We start from the raw sequence: 16,514 nt of genomic DNA, 5'->3' as shown, positions 1-16,514 counted from the left end.
CATGATGTCAATTTTGCTGGCTCACAAGGACCTCTGTGAGGAACAAGCATCTCCTGTGGGGATGCACAGCGAGTGTCACGCTCCGTCGGTGAGAGACTCATCAAATATTTCATATTTATGAGGATTAATGGATCACGTGGATCACAGATGACACAAATGCTCAGGCGTGTGTGTGCTGCTTGTAGCCCAGCGGAGGTCTCTGCCAAAGTGGAAGGAAGAACAAATTCATCTCACAGTCCATGGTGAGACTGACTCAAGTTTAGCACGAGAGATTACAAACAACGGGCTGAACACAAGCTACAGTATTGTATCGAGGCTCTGAAAAGTCCAAGTTGCGGAGCTGGCGGCTAAAAGACTGTGTGACACAGACCGTTGAAGGATGCCAGGCCGCTGTCCCCTCACAACCAAGCAAAGAGAGGGAACGGACGGCTTTAACCCAAATAAGAGTGGATTATACCATCCGCCATGCCTCCGGTCAGCATTACATAACCTTAAATCTAGTGACGGACAGAAGGGGATGCTTTGGTGCCCGTTGAAATATCTCACCAGATGCTGATTTACGAAACAAGGGAACGACATTTGAAGCAGCCAGTAAGCTAGCTAGCAGCTGCTTCCAAACATATCGTCATGGCGCCGGATGTTAATAATCATTTACTAGAAACAAACGTGGAAGGGATGAGTTGGGGCACTGGTGCGCGTCAGCGTGCTTGTTGTGTGTGAAGCGAAGCTAAACTAAGCTAAGCTGAGCTGAGCTGAGCTGAGCTGAGCCTCAGCTGCTCATCGGCATTCAGCAGCCGTCGTCCGACTCAACAGTGCCCTCTGTGTCTCCCAGCCAGCCTCGCCGCTCGTTCAAAGTCAGCTTCCTGCAGAGCCGTTGCCACGGCAACCAAGGGCCAACCGGCAGAGAGGAGCCAAGTGCAGTTTTTATAGGATGCTGCCCTCTAGTGGCCGCTCTTTAATTGACCAACTAGGCTTCGAATTGGGACTTCAATGATTCTTGTTTTGTTTTGATGATCTTTGTTTGATTTTTAATTCATATACACCACAGCTGTACTTGTTTTTTTATAGTGCTCTTTAAAAAGGTTGAGTTCAAAATAATGACAACAATTGATTTTGATCTTGTTAAGGTTTGGCCCAATAATAATAAAACGACATCTCAAAATAAACAGCAATGTTGTCGTATTTCCCTTCGGCTGAGTGAGATAAGGAAGTGGAAATGCAGGCCGTTTAAAATGTAAATCCAATTGTTTGAGTAGCTTCCTGTAGGTCTCAGGACATCCTGCCATGCAGTCGGTCTCCTGTTACTCACTCCGTACTACCTAACAGGACAGGGAGGGGCTGTCTGGAGGGGGTCAGCATCCATCAACAGGGATGCAATTGACACAAATACTCCATTTGGTTCTCATATCATAAACAACTCGCGGCCCAAAAATAGGACAAATATTAAGCGTGTTCCAACTTGAAGTTAAATCTGCCGTTTTATTTCTGGTTTTGGTGGGATGGCAGTGACGAGGGAGTGGAGAGGAAAAAATAACAATCACAGAGAGAGTTTAAAGCGGGCTCTTCTCTTCTCCCCTTCTCTAATTATAACCAACCACACCCTGGGCTGCTTTCATCTGGTTCTCATCCAAAGCCCGACTCAGTGGGCTTGCGGCATCATGCACACACACACAACCACACAAAAAAGGCCTAAATGAGAGCAGAACCGTTTTTTTATGCTTGTGACTCAATCCAGTTGCGCTCCAATTAGATTCACACCAATCCAATGAGATTCTTTTTACAATGGCGATGTGGGGCAAGTAGAAGCACTGCAACACGACAAATGTGCCGAAAAGCCGGTTTGAACCACATTGCTTGCTTAGCACATTTCAATTTACACTACACGCATTAATTGTTGACAGTCAAAATAAAGTTGGGTGTCGCCACTCCAATACGAGCAGCAATCAAACAAAAGATGAAATGTCAAATATCCCGACAACTAAGAATGATGGCGTGAACATTTGGACGGACTGGCCACTTGTGAGCTGGGCTGCTGAGTCACAATCAGAAGCTCAGAATGGGAAAAGTGCTCAGACGAAAGGCGTGGACGCATGCGCATGCGTGCATGAAGAGCAGAGGCGTGCATGATGTTCCGCTCCAGTGCGCCGCATCTGTTCATTTCTAAATATAACCAGAGGAACCCGTGCTCTGCTCGACGCTCCCTCCCTTCTGTCTTATTATTTGAGCGGGATGGGAAGAAAAGAAAAAAAAAAAAAAAAAAAAAAGAGGTCAACATGAAAAAGGGCCGAGTGGAGGGTCAGCGAATGACGCCTACTGCTAGACAATAAAATAGTGACTTGATCATCTTTGCTCAGAGTCGAACAGACAACGTGAATGTGTTCATTGCAGTTTGATGATGGATAGAAAGCAGAAATGACTTCCCATCCCATCACTTCCATCTGGCTGCCTACTCAAATGTCATTGGCTGCCTGGGCGTCACAGCAAATCTTGCCCCGAGTTGTTTGACTGCAGACAATGAGATGGACCTGAAATCCTCACAAGAACACACGCACGCACAGTAAGAAGACTGCTTGGACGCCGATGCGTGAGGGGGGGGGGGCAAAAGCAGATATGGGGGAAAGCGCAAATCTACTCCAAATGACGTCCTAATATTAGGAGATTGACTTGAAGCAGAAAATGCATTGACTCTCACATTTCCTGATGGCCACTTATCTATCATATGATGATGCTAAGTGCCTGTAGGGAAGTAACAATGATATCTTTCAGCCATATGCGTGTTGCCAAGAAGACAAATAAAATGCAACGTGATAGAAAGCATCCTGCTACTCTAACTTAGAAAAAAAGCACACCCGGCCAGAATGCTTTTATCATTTGACAGTTTTAAAAATACACTCACGCTTTCCATCTTCCTTTTGGGCTTTGTGATGATTGCGTGGCGATGCATTTACAGTGATTGCCGAAACAACCATTTAACAATTCAGCCAGGTTCTCTAATGACACCGGAAAACACTCAGAGTCGGATTTGTATCCCTGACAAAAGGAGCGTTACATAAAAAAAAAAGTTGAAAAAGCAAATACTTTGTCATGATCGTCTCTATTTACAGGAATTTAGAGCCACTGATTTTATAGGCGGAGGCAAATTTAAAAAGATACAAAGAAAGTTTCAAATGCAAATGTTGCTGACTAAGCTAATATTCTGTCACGATAGTCTGTCTCGATTGACTCCACTCGAGCGTCGCTGATATTCACGACATTTACTGGAATTTAGGGCTGCAGTGTAGCCAGTGATTTTATAGGTCACATTGTGGTGTGTGTGTGTGTGTGTGTACATGCCAGGAGGAAAAGATCATCTTGCTCATTACAAGAGAGTCTCCAAGCATCCATGTTAGGGAAACACAAATCTCAATCAAAGACACACAAGTGTGGCAAGCAAGAAAAAGGGAGGTTCAAGTTGATGTCAAAACACAACAATGTCTTCTGGGTATTATGCAAATGTATTCCAGCTGCACACACAGCTGTTTATACGCTCCAATGTGCACATGGGGGCTCCGGGCTCACTCTGCTAATTGTTCCACAAAACTATCCATCTTCGCCGTCACGATCGTGCATTGTGTGATGGAAGCTTTGACAAACAAGACCTGTCTGTCTACATGCTGCAAATAGCAGTGAGAATATAACTAGTGTACTTTACTAACAAGTTAAATACAACTGAACCGTGCTTAGGCAGTGATTCTTTAGCAAACCACTAGAGGGCGCCTGTGAGGCACATGACGAGACTCTTTGGCATACACCCATCACAAATTTGCATTTAGAGAAGGGACATTGAAGTGCTCTCAAATGTAGAATTGTATTATTTTCTTTTATAGGCATATCATGCTGCAAAAATGATTGAAGGCAGCACGATGCGGCAATTGTTAGCAGTTGTCACCAAGAAAATGGAGCACTCACTCCAGACACACTATGTGCATATCGTGAAAAATAAGCAGAGAGGGGAAGTCAGGATGTTTGTGCTCAGCAAAGGGAAGCCTTTTTTAAAAGACCTGTCCAAAGTTGCCCAGCCTCTGGTGTGAGGTTTAGAAAGGCTTAAATAGTCGGAGAATGGGCGAAAAGACCGTACTGCTCTTTATTTATTTCGAGCACGCATTTTGATCTGGTTTTGAACATTTCTTTTTCAGCTCCCACTTTGTGAGAACCACAAATAGAGGAAATTTCCATTTGGTGGAATGAATTGAAAAAGTTATCTGTTAAGCAATGTTCCACCATTGTAACATCTGCAACATGACTTGATGCTTGAAGCATTCTTTCAGATTAGCGTGGCATCAGCTGATGGTACATAAAGCGTTTTATACACCACTGGATCAGGTCAGCCTCTCAAGGGCTTACCAGCAACCTGAATCTGGAGAGATTGACACAATATATGAAGCCAGATCAGCCCAGAAATCCTCTAAGGATCATCTGCTAACCTTACTCAACTATTTTTTACAGAGAAATACTCTCATGTGTGGCTGCACTTTAGTTTATCAACAATCATCTAAACAAATACTTACAAAGTACTTCATCTTCTCTAATCCATCTTAATGTCAGAAGGCCATTGAAAAATTGGAGCGTGAGACCACCACTATATTCTATTTGTATCTGGAAGGAAGTACCAAAAGAAATGACAAACCTAAAGAAATTGACCATCCATAGAAATGATTCATGTGGGGGGGAAAATGCATGTAACGGTGCGTAATCCTTTCCAGATGTGTGAAACGACGAGTCGCACGGCTTAAATGTCCATTTAGCCCCACTGTAAAGAACACTCTTGATGCTTGATTGCAGGTCTGACGGAAGTCTGGGAGGGGGGCATAATAACATTTGAAGGATCTCCAAGAAATCACCAAATGCAACTCTACAATGCAAATCTTTCAACTATTTTCGTCCCCAGTCACACTCTGTGTGCATAGGTGGAGTTCTTTTGTTATTTTTGTCACGCTGCGAAATGGGCGTTTGCGCCCTTATGGGAGTGAACACTGCCAGTTTGTTTTCTAAGGTGTAGAGAATGAATGGATGGATGGATGGATGGATGGATGGATGGATGGATGGATGGATGGATGGATGGATGGATGGATGGATGGATGGATGGATGGATGGATGGATGGATGGATGGATGGATGGATGGATGGAGGGGCTGGACGGACATATTCTTTTATGGGCAGATTTTAAAAGAAGGTTAAATGGCTATAAAATGGTCAAGTCTAGGTTGAAAATAGAAAGGGAAAAGGAAGCGCTTCCTAGCAAGAGGAAGGACAACAGCTAAGAAATACACGTCAAGCCATCCGACAAGCTTTTTAAGTCACTTGACCGTAATCAACTTGGACAAATTGCTCCTTTTTCAAAAAAGACTTAGTGGCATTCTGGAAGAAGAACATCACACGGAATGTGTGTCTGTAATGCTCTTACATCCTCAGAGCTGCACACAAGCCAAGCATTGAGTCTAAATATACAACTCCCAAGTGGAAGAAAGAAAGAAAGAAAGAAAGAAGAATAAAACATAATGTGCATTGGTGGCTGCTCGTCATCATCAAAAACCTTTGAACCATTCCATAACTAGCAAAATCCAACCAGCCCGACAAATCTTTCACCACATTAAGAGTGGAAACAAACATTCTCATTGGAAAGTGCAGGTGGTTAGCTCATATCTCTTAAGTAAGCTTGCAAAAATGTCTGTCATGGAACTTTTTCAACTAACATAACATGTAGCTTACGACCCAAAAGCTACGTGACCAAAAAATTGAAAAAAAAACTGGAAATTGAATTTAAAGCCTTTAGCTCAACTGTGATTCTTAATTCTTTGTTACATCAGAAAACGATAAGATGAACCTTTGAACTGTCACTGCGCTATGCTAGTAGGTCAAAGTCCAAAGGTTTCTGATGGCAAACAAAAACCACACACAAGTATTCACATTCTATTCAAAAGCAAACTGAAACCAAGTTGAAGAAAAGCAACATTGTGACAATTGGCAAGTTTTGTTTACAAAGCGATAAGTCAAGTCCAGAGCACACACTGTCGCTAGTCCAACGTTCCGGCCTTTCCCATGGAATGCGCCACTCAGGTGCTTTCCTTCCTGAATTCCTCTGTGGGAGCACACCTGGAGGGCTCGCTCCCTTTCAAACACGCCAAGATTTTGTCTCAAGGATGATGAAGCCCGAGTAATTCGATAGCCCCCGCAGCCCCTCATCAGGTCCGGGATATCACAAAGGCTTCCCATGCACAATTAGGCACAAAGGAAGAGTTGTGAGGCCGCTGCAAAGCACAATTACAGAGCACAACAATCTGCTGATTCATGCAGGACACTAATGACAAAGCCACAAGGAGCGAATGCTTCAACTCTGCAAAATGGACACATCGGAAGCTAGTCCGGCCGTGGCTTTGAGCTTCACGGCCCAATGTACGGTCCAAACTAACCCGAAACTCTTACGTCACCTCGTTAATGATTTCCCCGGAGACACTGTAAGCTTTATGAGATGTTGTGTCGGCGTGTCGGCTGACCGTTTTGGACAGGAACACCCCGGCCGGCGACATTTCCAAATTTCAATCAACCACCCAGGGAGGCGTTATATGAGTTTTAACAACTGACAAGAGATGGACGGAGGAAACAAGCTAACCTAGTATCTGTACTTCTTTGAGGCTGCACATGAGGATCCATCCACAGCTGCCCACGACACGAGACGGGCCCATGGAAACAATTCAGCGCCTTTCACTTCCAATTGATGGAACACAAAGTACAGCAACAGACCAAACAAAGATGGCCAATTTGGGTTTTGGGAGTCTCAAGATGCTCTTACTGGCCACTTTGGGCCTCATGTGTGATGACCCTGGGGGGCTGTCACTCATTTCATGCCAAGTTTGCGGGACTTGGGAGGTGCAGTGGAATGAAAATCAGGAGCCCGAGCGAATTTGAACTTGAAGTGGTGCTCCTGAATTGCTGCGCTTACCTTGACGCACAGTCTTGAAAATGATTGGCCCTTTGGTGCACGTGATGACGGTTAAAATGTCATAGAGGGGTAATCCGGATACGGGAAGCCCTTCAACCTCCAGGATCAGCTCCCCCTCGTTGATTTTGCCGCCCTGGTAAAGGACGGCATCCTCTCGGACTTGTCCAATGTAGGCAAAGTGTCCATGTTCAGCCCCACCTCGCAGCTCCACGTTCAGCTCGCCGTACGCGTCGCGCACAATTACGCACTCGTTGACTTTGGTGATCCAGTGGTTCTTCTTTTGGATGACTTTTGCCATGGTGACTCGGAGACTTGCGAGCTCGTTGATGCATAGCCCAGAGGTAGTTGCGACGCTCCAAAAAGTTCACAGTGTTGCTGGCTCATTCCAAGTTGGAGCCGTTTTACGCACGGAGCCACGCTGCCTTCCCGACGCTTCAATGTCATTGGTTAGTTCCTTCCTCTCTTCTTGTTGTTTCCGCTTCTTGAACAACAAACACGCTGTGATTACGCGCGGTGGCATCTAATCCGTTCCTGGACCGTCCCTGCTCTTCTTGCATCCTTGTTCGCCATCCGCTGCCCGCCTCGTTCATATGTTGTTGTTTTTCTTTTTCTTTTTCAACTTCGTTCCTCGGCCGGACAGCTGCTAGAGATTGGCCCGGCAGGTAGCACAAGTTGGCGCGCGGTAGTGCAGGATGAGTGGACAAGGCGCGCGCGCACGCGTGCGTGCGTCCGCCTCCTCGCCTGTCAACGCTCCTCCCACCAATTTCCAAACGGATTACAGCGGCGGCCGACAATGAGCGCGACTAAGAGCTTTTACTTTTTCTTCATAAATAATGCAGATGAAGGATGTTTTATTATGTAGGCTGATGTACGGGAAATTGTTGGATCAAACTCAATGGGTGTCACAAGGAACATGTACTTCAGGTGTTTTGTGTTTAAATATAGAATTTTCTGCCACCTTTTATTTTTTTATTGGCTGCATTAAAAAATAAATAAAAAATACTGCCTTATTTAGTGAAAATAGGCGTCTTCATTTCTTGATGTATCAGTTGTCGTAAAGTTGCTGATCCTTTACGCTTTGTCCTTTTTGGCATAAGAAGGATTTCATAATGTATCAGTTGCCTAATATTCTTTTTCCTGTTGTCCTTCATTTTGTCATATGGGCCTGATGACTTCCACGATATAAAGTCGGTTTACTTTGTGAGAAGTTGTCAGTGCTTTAAGCTTTCTTCCAGGTAGAACGTCTCGTTTCCTGCTTTTGATACTTCATACAGACTTTTACTTTTCAAAGAAATTGACAATAAAGCAGACTTCAATGCATTTTTCCTTGAAATGACATCAAGGAAGTGGGAATTTGATCTTCTTCTAGTTCCTGTTGATAACAAAAGGGCAACGGATACCTTAAAACATGGCTGGTATCGATCAGTACCTGGCCATCGTTCCGCAAAATGATCAATCAAATGAAAATAGATACATTCGTTGTTGTTTTGTGTGACTGATGGTGCGTTGGTTTGTAGACAAGTCAGGTGAGAAAGACGCCACGGTTAGAAAAAAACAAAGAGTCTTTCCGTGTGTCGGCAGAAGTGGAGAAACTGGGCCCGTGTCAGTGTTACGAGGGCAGTGGCCTGAATAGGAATGTTTGAAAGGCAGCTTTCCATCCCATTTCCTCTCTCTCTCTCTCTCAATGTTAAGTGGCTGGACATGCGTGATGGTGCGTCTCTCTTTGACTTCCTGTTGGTTGCTCTCACCTATCATGTTCCTTGAGGCTCTCAGTCGGGCTTCTGTTTTCCTAACTGTGCTTACAAAGCGAACCTGATAGAAAAGACGTTCATCAAGTTGATTTAACATGACATGGTTGATTCAATCAATGGTCCATTTTGATCAAGCCAATAAAAAAATACAGATGCCAGGTCTGGCTCAGATTGTGTATCCCATACAATGACCTAGTTGTAATGCTGCGCTATACCCACTGGCGGAGCTAGAGGGGACACCACGTGGCAGGAGTGTTAATTGACTTTTGGCTATTTGATGATTTTTCATGGAAGTTTTTGCAGACCTCCTGATATATCCATGGGCCACACATGCCCATACCATTGAGACAGAAAGGAATTAATGGGATTATTATTATTTTTATGTTGCGTTCAAACTGCTCATAGTATAAATAGTTACCTTCAGCACTGTATTTGTTTTGGGAGAGGCAATAATTTGGTAACCAAACGAAGAGTCGTCAATCAATCCAGAAGAGTCAAATATTAACCAACAAGTGAAATGTTGTATTGATTCGTCTTGGTGGCCAGAGAATAAAAGATAAGCAACCAAATGAGTCATGCCTCAATGTGATCTTTACAAACATCCCTTTGTCAGACTGTCTGAGAGTTTACGGATCGCACAATGATTGCTGGCCCGATGTTTAGGGTCTTAAATTTCGGCTAATCGCTCTACAAACCGTCTGCTTTCCTATCCTGTTACGCCCTCGTGTGGTTGCCTTGCAGATTGCAGCAGCTTGGATTACGCGAGCGCTTCATTTTAAACATGAGACACACTCACACATGCAGAGGCGCACGCACGCACGCACGCACGCACGCACGCACGCACGCACGCACGCACTCACGTCCACTTGTTGCTTTCTTTTTAAATGCAATGCTGCACCCTGTTGGCCAAACACGGTGCAGCATGATTATGCCACACAATCATTTTATCCATACACGCATCTATTTATTTTCTCAAATATGAAGCATTAGATGTTTGCGAACAATGACGAGATCATTGTCGTGGTTTTGCAGAGGTTTCACATTTCTTTGGTCGTGCCAGTAGGGATAAAACATTTTTTGCTGGTTGAATCAAGTTTGTTTATTTGTTTGTTTGCGAAAGAGAACTTCTCTTGAGTCCTATTTTTTTTTTTTTTTCCAAACACCTCTGCTTGACTTCACTCTTATCAAGACGGAAAACAAAAAGATAAATCAGACGCAGTCATATTTCTTCTGTTTTGGCAGCTAGCTAGCTACCTGTTGGAGCTTTTGCACAATGGCATCAATTTCAACACCTTTGCTCTCCTCTCTTAAACTCCAATCACTGTTTTCTCTCCGAGGTCAAACAAGGATCAGTCTCCAGAGTTAAAGACATCTGGGATCCCGATGACCGGGTTCTCACTCGACGCGAGCGGCTCCAAGATAACATATGTTGCTCTTACAAAAAAAAAAACCCAACAACAACAATTTATCTTCCTGCAGTTGAACTTTTTCCCATGGCCACCAATGGAATTGCCTCACAAGGGGTGTAAGGCCACACGGGAATGACGTTAAGATCTCCCTCGGCAATGTGGGAAACGGCAAGCTGCTATCTATTTAGCTTGTGGGTCAAAGGTCAGATGTCAAATGTGAGTTTGTCCCCAATTGCAGAAGAGATAGGCAGAGCTACGTTAGCCATGTTTTCTCTCATACTTGATGAAACAAATTGCTTGACATCTTTAGATCTACCTCACATTATTTAGTTGCAAGAAGTGCACTGAGCATTTTATTTTGTATTTTTTTGCTGTTACTCCTTGTTTGAACTTTAAAGTGACCGCCAATTAGCTTATAGCACATGCGCTGGTCCTCGTGCTCAAGTGAGAGTCCGCCAAAAATAATATTTGGACATGCACTCTGTTGATTCTTGTTAATTAGGCTGGTGTGACTTTACTCACACACCTGCACGCACGCACGCACACACACACACACACACACACACACACACACACACACATACACACACATACACACACACACACACACACACACGCACACACACACACACAAAATAAAAATGGAGCATACTGCTCTTACATAGAACAATGTTTAAATTCATTCTGCTTTTAAATAAAATGTAACATGTATTTATTTATTTATTAATTATATTTTATATTATATATATATATATTTTATAGCCATCCATCCATCCATTTTCTGAACCGCTATGTCCCCACGGGGGTCACAGGTGTTATGTTATATATGTTATTTATTTATTTATTTATTTATTTATTTAATCAATTATAAGTTTTGCAATTCATCAGTCCCATTTTAAATCGATGAAATTTCTATTTAAAAAAACACTTTTCATCAATGTACTTCTAAGTAGAAAAAGGGAAGCATGCCAATTTTAACTCCGTGCAACCACAGCGATAGAATTAGAAGCAGATTTCTGAACAGACTCCAACTCATGCAATTCAGTAGACCAAGTTCAAGCTTTCATAGCACTTTCAACCTTGTGAAATAGTACATTTCTTTTTGGTGGTCCAGTCCACAACAATGGAAAGCTTCATGTTCCCTGGAATGCACAAAGTGATTGCTCCCATTGATTGATTTGAAAAATTCCAGCCTTGATGAATAAAAAGATAGCACATCTTCTTAACAGTTGAACACCATGGAATGAATCAAATCAAATCCCCCATTTTGCCAGTAAAAGCCCTTTGTCAATCTAAGCGCCCCCCCCCCCCGGCCGGCCTTGTGCGTCATGTAGCCACGCTATCTTCTCCTGGAAGGTCTGCCCTCAGCCATCTTGTTTTTTTAGAAGCCGACCTCTGACCTCCAGGACGGCCGATGAGAACCTTCCGTATCTGCTCACTCGACCGGGTGGTCAGTACAGTACCAGCACATGACAGGCCAGATACTGTGGGAATCCTCCCAAGTGTAAAAGCCGCTGAGAGCCAGCCTGGAATCAAGAGGTGTTAGTTAGCCGCGCAGCAGGCCAAAATCATCATCAAACGCTCACCGTGCGCCAACAATCTCAAAGAAGACCTTGCAGACGTTTGCTCTTCAGCTTTCACATGAAAAGGCAATCAATCCATTGAAAAGCACATTTAAATGTTAGCAATCTGCAAAGCTGCACATAACCCCCCTCCCCTCCTCCTCGCTAAATGGGATTCATGAGGTCAAAGTGCAGACATCCCACTGGGACCTGTTATCACAGCAGGGGCTACGTGACCAATGGGGTGGAGGGGGGGCAGTGGAAGAGCAGCTCTTTTTTTCAAGAGGTCACCTCTTGGGAGGCTCCCATCCAGAATCACCGTAGCCCGCGGGTGAAGAAGAGGTATAAAACAGGTGGCATGAGCACGAAAGTTTGCCAGAGCCTCAGCTTCCACAATTGCGGGAGGGACGCAGGATCTTTGACATTTTCCTTTCTGTCTGCAAGAAGCCGCCATGGCAGTGTGGACAGTCTATTGGGCGTGCTTGCTTGCCGTGTCAATGGCAATGAGCAGGGGTCATACTTTGAGAAGGTAAGAGGATCCCTTTTGACACAAACTTGGTCGAAAACAGCCATGCGAGAGGGGCCTACTCACAATGGGCCGCACATTTCCTATCGAGATGCATGACAAAAATAGTGTATTTATACAAATTCATTTATTTCATTTGTATTTAGTTTGGAGCGAAACTAAAACAAAATAGACATGTCGTTCTTTTTTTCCCTTTTGAAAAGGGCTCTCCGCATAAAAATCACCATTTAAGGCCAGCAAAAAACATAAAGTGCAAAAACTCATTTTGGTCACTCCAAATTGTTATATTGAAATAGGTAAAAAATATAATAATAATAATAGCAGTTAAAGAACAACTGTCTGCCATCTAGTGGTGATGGTTGATATTACGATTTAAAACTACATTTGCATATTTGCAGGTTTTATTTCTTTTTTTTCACTTTTGGATTCAAGGATTTTGTCACCCATATCCCATACAGAATTTTTGTTTTCGTTTCAATTGATCACTAAGAATGCGGCTGGCTGGCCCACCCTGAGATATCGCTACCAGTGATTCAGATGAATTCCTTCCTTGTGATTAACAAGAAGAAGAAAAAAAGGGGCCACAGATTCCAATCGGAATCACTTCCTTGAAGAAAGCAACATAACTTCATCATTACTACTCGGTAGAAATGGCATCCAACAGAGCTGTGAGGACAGACCACACAAAGCTAAAAAAAAACCCAGAAGTGATTTTGTTTACAACTTTTGCTTCCTGCAGCTTGGCCTTAAATTGTTTTTCTTTTTTTCTTTCCCTGGCTACGATCAGACATTCGAGTCTGTATTTCATTAACGGCTCCAATCTGGAAGGATAAGCATTATTTTAGCGCGTCACCCTATACGATTCTCGTGGGTCTGTTTGCTGTTTTTCTTCGGACTCACGAGGATTGCTTTTCCCGCTGGTCTGCTCTGCTCTGCTTCCAGAATAAGCCTGAAGAAGATGCCGTCTATCAGGGAGACGCTGCGGGATATGGGCGTTTCGCTGGAGCAGGTGTTGACTGAGCTAACACAGATGAACGCGCAAGACTTCAGCAATGGAACCGCTCCCACTCCTCTCACCAACTATTTGGATGTGAGACATTTGCCTCCTTCACACTGCGTCAAGGAATTCAAATCACGCCCGTTATCGGCATCGCCGTCCGTGTCAGTTGTGAAATAGCCATTTCTCTTCTGCTCCGACAGACACAGTACTATGGAGAAATCAGCATCGGCTCTCCGGCTCAGATGTTCAACGTGGTGTTTGACACGGGCTCGGCTAATCTCTGGATCCCTTCGCAGAGCTGCTCCCCTTTCTCCACGGCCTGCTGTAAGTTTGTTTTGCACGCGCGCGCCTGCGCAGGGTTCCCGTGACGTGGGTAGACTCAAATGAACTGTGACCTTTTAGTTACTCACAACAGGTATGACGCCTCCATGTCTCGCACCTACATGGAAAATGGAACAGGATTTTCCATTCAGTACGCCTCGGGGAACGTCCGGGGATTCCTCAGTGAGGATGTGGTTGTGGTGAGTCAACCATCCGCAGCCCGTCATGTGAGAACAATGATTTGTGCGAAAACATATGTCATCAAGGTTCACCATCAAGCGCCATCTAGTGGCGATGAGTGATATCGCAACCTAAAACCACAGACTCATCTCATTCTCGTCCTTGGAGGTCGGCGGAATCCCCGTGGTGCAAGTTTTTGCCGAAGCCACCTCCTTGTCCGCCATGCCCTTCATCTTTGCGAAGTTTGACGGCGTCCTCGGGATGGGCTACCCCAACGTCGCCATTGACGGTATCACTCCGGTGTTTGACCGCATCATGTCTCAACATGTCCTCAAGGAGGAGGTCTTCTCTGTTTACTACAGCAGGTAAGTGGAAGTCTATTGGTCCAGAAAGAAACCAAAGCAGAGATAAATAAATAATAATAAATGATGGAAGGCAACAGCACATTTTTTGACACGTGATAGATAATTCAGCGTGGTTAAGTCAAGAAATCAAAAACACAATTCTGGGATTAACAAGTAACAATGAAATGGACTTCAAAAAAAATTCATCTATCAATCCATTGTCAACATTACTTAATCTGTTCAGGGTCGTGGGGGGCGCGGGGGGGGGGGAGGCCTGGGACTTTCCAGGAAAAAGGTCGAATTGAACTGGTCGCCAGCCGGTCGCAATGCACAAGTTAAAAAAAAAAATCACCAATTCAAGTCAATTGTGTTATTTGACTTCATGTATGAAGAAACCAAACAAGCAGCAGTAACAGCAAAACCGCTAAGGCACGCTTGGAAAGTAATATTTAACATACTACACCCTATTAAAATCTTCATTTGATTTTTGTACTATTTTATTCATGTTATATATAAATATATATATATATTTTTAAAATAATTAATCATATATATTTTTTTTTTTTTTTTAATGAGATCCAAAAGGGGCAGATTCAAAATCATTGCAAAAAAAAAAAAGAATCAAGGAAAGTTTACTGGCATCTCAAATGAAAAAATATAGCTTCCATATATGTGTGCGTTGAATTCAGGGATCCCCAGCATTCCCCCGGTGGAGAGCTGGTTCTAGGTGGCACCGACCCAAACTACTACACCGGAACCTTCAATTATATGGAGACCAAAGAGATGGGCACGTGGGAGGTTGTGATGAAAGGGTACGTTTTCACGCCAACCATGGACACGTAACGTGTGTTTACTGGCCGCTTGTTCATTTAGTGTTTCCGTGGGAACGCAAATGATATTTTGCCAAGAAGGCTGCACAGCTGTGATCGACACGGGCTCCTCCTACATCACGGGCCCGGCCTCGTCCGTTTTTACGCTGATGAAAAGCATCGGAGCCCAGCTGGATGAAAGTGGGGTACGTTTTTCGATGATTTTTTTTCAAAATGGTTTCATGCTGAAAATATTGACCCTGCCCACCATCTCACCATGACTCAGTACAAAGTCGACTGTGACATTGTGAAGACGTTGCCAAATATCGCTTTTCACCTCGGTGGCCTGGAGTACTCGCTGACGCACGAGGATTATATTCTATGGGTAAGTCGAGCGCGGCGACCTTCAAATGTCAATGGCGGACGTTTTGCTGTGGCTCCAGCAATCCCAGATGGAAGGGGACGTCTGCATGGTTACCTTCAGAGGCTTGGACGTGCCGCCGCCTACGGGTCCCGTTTGGATCCTGGGAGCCAACTTCATCGCCCGCTACTACACAGAATTTGATCGTCGCAGCAATCGGATCGGTTTTGCCGTAGCCGTCTGAGCAGATGACAGAGGAAGACTATTTGCCTCGCTCTCCACATATCGTGCTTTGCTTCTTTGCATTTCTTCCATCTTGCCTTTTTTTTGTTGCACTCAACACCTTTTATTTATGAAAGCCTTTGTGTGTTTGGCCTGTAGATGTTAAAGTGAAATAAAGTTGTGGGAATTCCATTTGTTGATTCCATCATGTGAATCTTCTGCGGTTTATTTCAGATAGTCGAGCTTTGTTATTGTTGTATGTGGTTCAATACAATCAGTGAGACATTTTTTATGGGATAGGGGATGGTCATGTGTTCCCAACTAGCACATATTCACGGTTTAAAAATGTAGAGAATGTGGATCCATTCTACATGTGCAAAGTTTTGTACAGCTTATGCACGCTGGAGAATAAGATCATCAGTTTTCTGAAGCTAAGCCGTGATTGGTTGTTGAGACCTGGTCACTGTGATGTCATTTTCAGTCGCCAGCAAGTGACAAAATGGCCGCCCTCTGAGATGGGGAAAAAAAACCCATACAACTTATTATCGTCAAGGAAATGTTTGTTGACTTTCTCTTTGAGTTTGTACTCGACAATTAGGACGTAAAATTGCATCAATTGTTCAAGTCAGTCTGCAATACAAATATGCCGTATTGTGTCCTCAAAAAAATTGGTTCTCCACTCTCAAAAAATGGAAAACCCTCTCGTAAAAAAAAAAGAAACATTCAGGCACAGCCCAAAAAGAATATCTTAACTGTGATTGTTATTTTTGGACATATACGGATAGAATGATTGGCCCGAGTTCTGAACTTGACATTCCTCTTGTAGATACTTGACGAAGAGCAAAGTGCTTTGGGATGTGTTCCTTTCTGGTTTTCCTCACTGCCATCACTTATGGCAACTGAGATCTGTTTATTGTTCTTCTGTTTTTTTTTCTTTTGCACTCAATCAAACTCAACTCCGACACAGCCTTCACTCCTTTTTGACATTTCAAAGCCGCAGCTGCGATGACCACCTGAAATGAACAAGCTCTCTCTACCTGTCATGACCGAG

General features: G+C 43.9%; 2 protein-coding genes and 1 long non-coding RNA gene across 12 annotated transcripts in view; 1 reads left to right on the top strand and 2 right to left on the bottom strand.

Annotated features, from left to right (window-relative positions):
• LOC147063015 (membrane-associated guanylate kinase, WW and PDZ domain-containing protein 1-like) overlaps window positions 1–7,682 on the bottom strand; it is a 41,035-nt gene extending 33,353 nt beyond the window's left edge. For 5 of the 6 annotated variants that reach the window (XM_085929540.1, XM_085929557.1, XM_085929549.1 and 2 more), the window contains exon 1: window positions 6,979–7,682. In XM_085929540.1, coding sequence (XP_085785666.1) covers window positions 6,979–7,276 — 298 coding nt within the window. In that variant the 5' untranslated portion in view covers window positions 7,277–7,682. The other variant, XM_085929586.1, reaches the window with a different exon arrangement.
• A 3,120-nt stretch (window positions 7,683–10,802) lies between these two features.
• LOC147063011 (uncharacterized) overlaps window positions 10,803–16,514 on the bottom strand; it is a 39,750-nt gene continuing 34,038 nt past the window's right edge. For 3 of the 4 annotated variants that reach the window (XR_015063297.1, XR_015063298.1, XR_015063310.1), the window contains one exon: window positions 11,717–14,104. This is a non-coding gene — a long non-coding RNA (uncharacterized LOC147063011). Of the gene's footprint in view, window positions 11,665–11,716; window positions 14,105–16,514 lie in introns of those variants that run through there. The other variant, XR_015063300.1, reaches the window with a different exon arrangement.
• ren (renin) lies at window positions 12,150–15,640 on the top strand. Of its 2 annotated transcripts, XM_085902884.1 has the most exons (9): window positions 12,150–12,229; window positions 13,169–13,316; window positions 13,427–13,550; window positions 13,629–13,747; window positions 13,896–14,092; window positions 14,761–14,883; window positions 14,945–15,086; window positions 15,167–15,265; window positions 15,324–15,640. In XM_085902884.1, the coding sequence occupies exons 1-9, from the start codon at window positions 12,153–12,155 to the stop codon at window positions 15,483–15,485; spliced, it is 1,191 nt and encodes a 396-aa protein (XP_085759010.1). In that variant the 5' UTR covers window positions 12,150–12,152; the 3' UTR covers window positions 15,486–15,640. The 2 variants fall into 2 exon arrangements, with proteins under 2 accessions (XP_085759010.1, XP_085758934.1); XM_085902808.1 differs by lacking the exon at window positions 12,150–12,229 and having other exon boundaries at window positions 12,846–13,316.

This window comes from Syngnathus leptorhynchus, chromosome 1, assembly GCF_054491065.1.
Source record: "Syngnathus leptorhynchus isolate UIUO chromosome 1, UIUO_Slep, whole genome shotgun sequence".
Classification (NCBI taxonomy): Eukaryota; Metazoa; Chordata; class Actinopteri; order Syngnathiformes; family Syngnathidae; genus Syngnathus; species Syngnathus leptorhynchus.
Note: the sequence above shows the minus strand (reverse complement) of the source record. Positions and strands in the feature narration are given on the sequence as shown.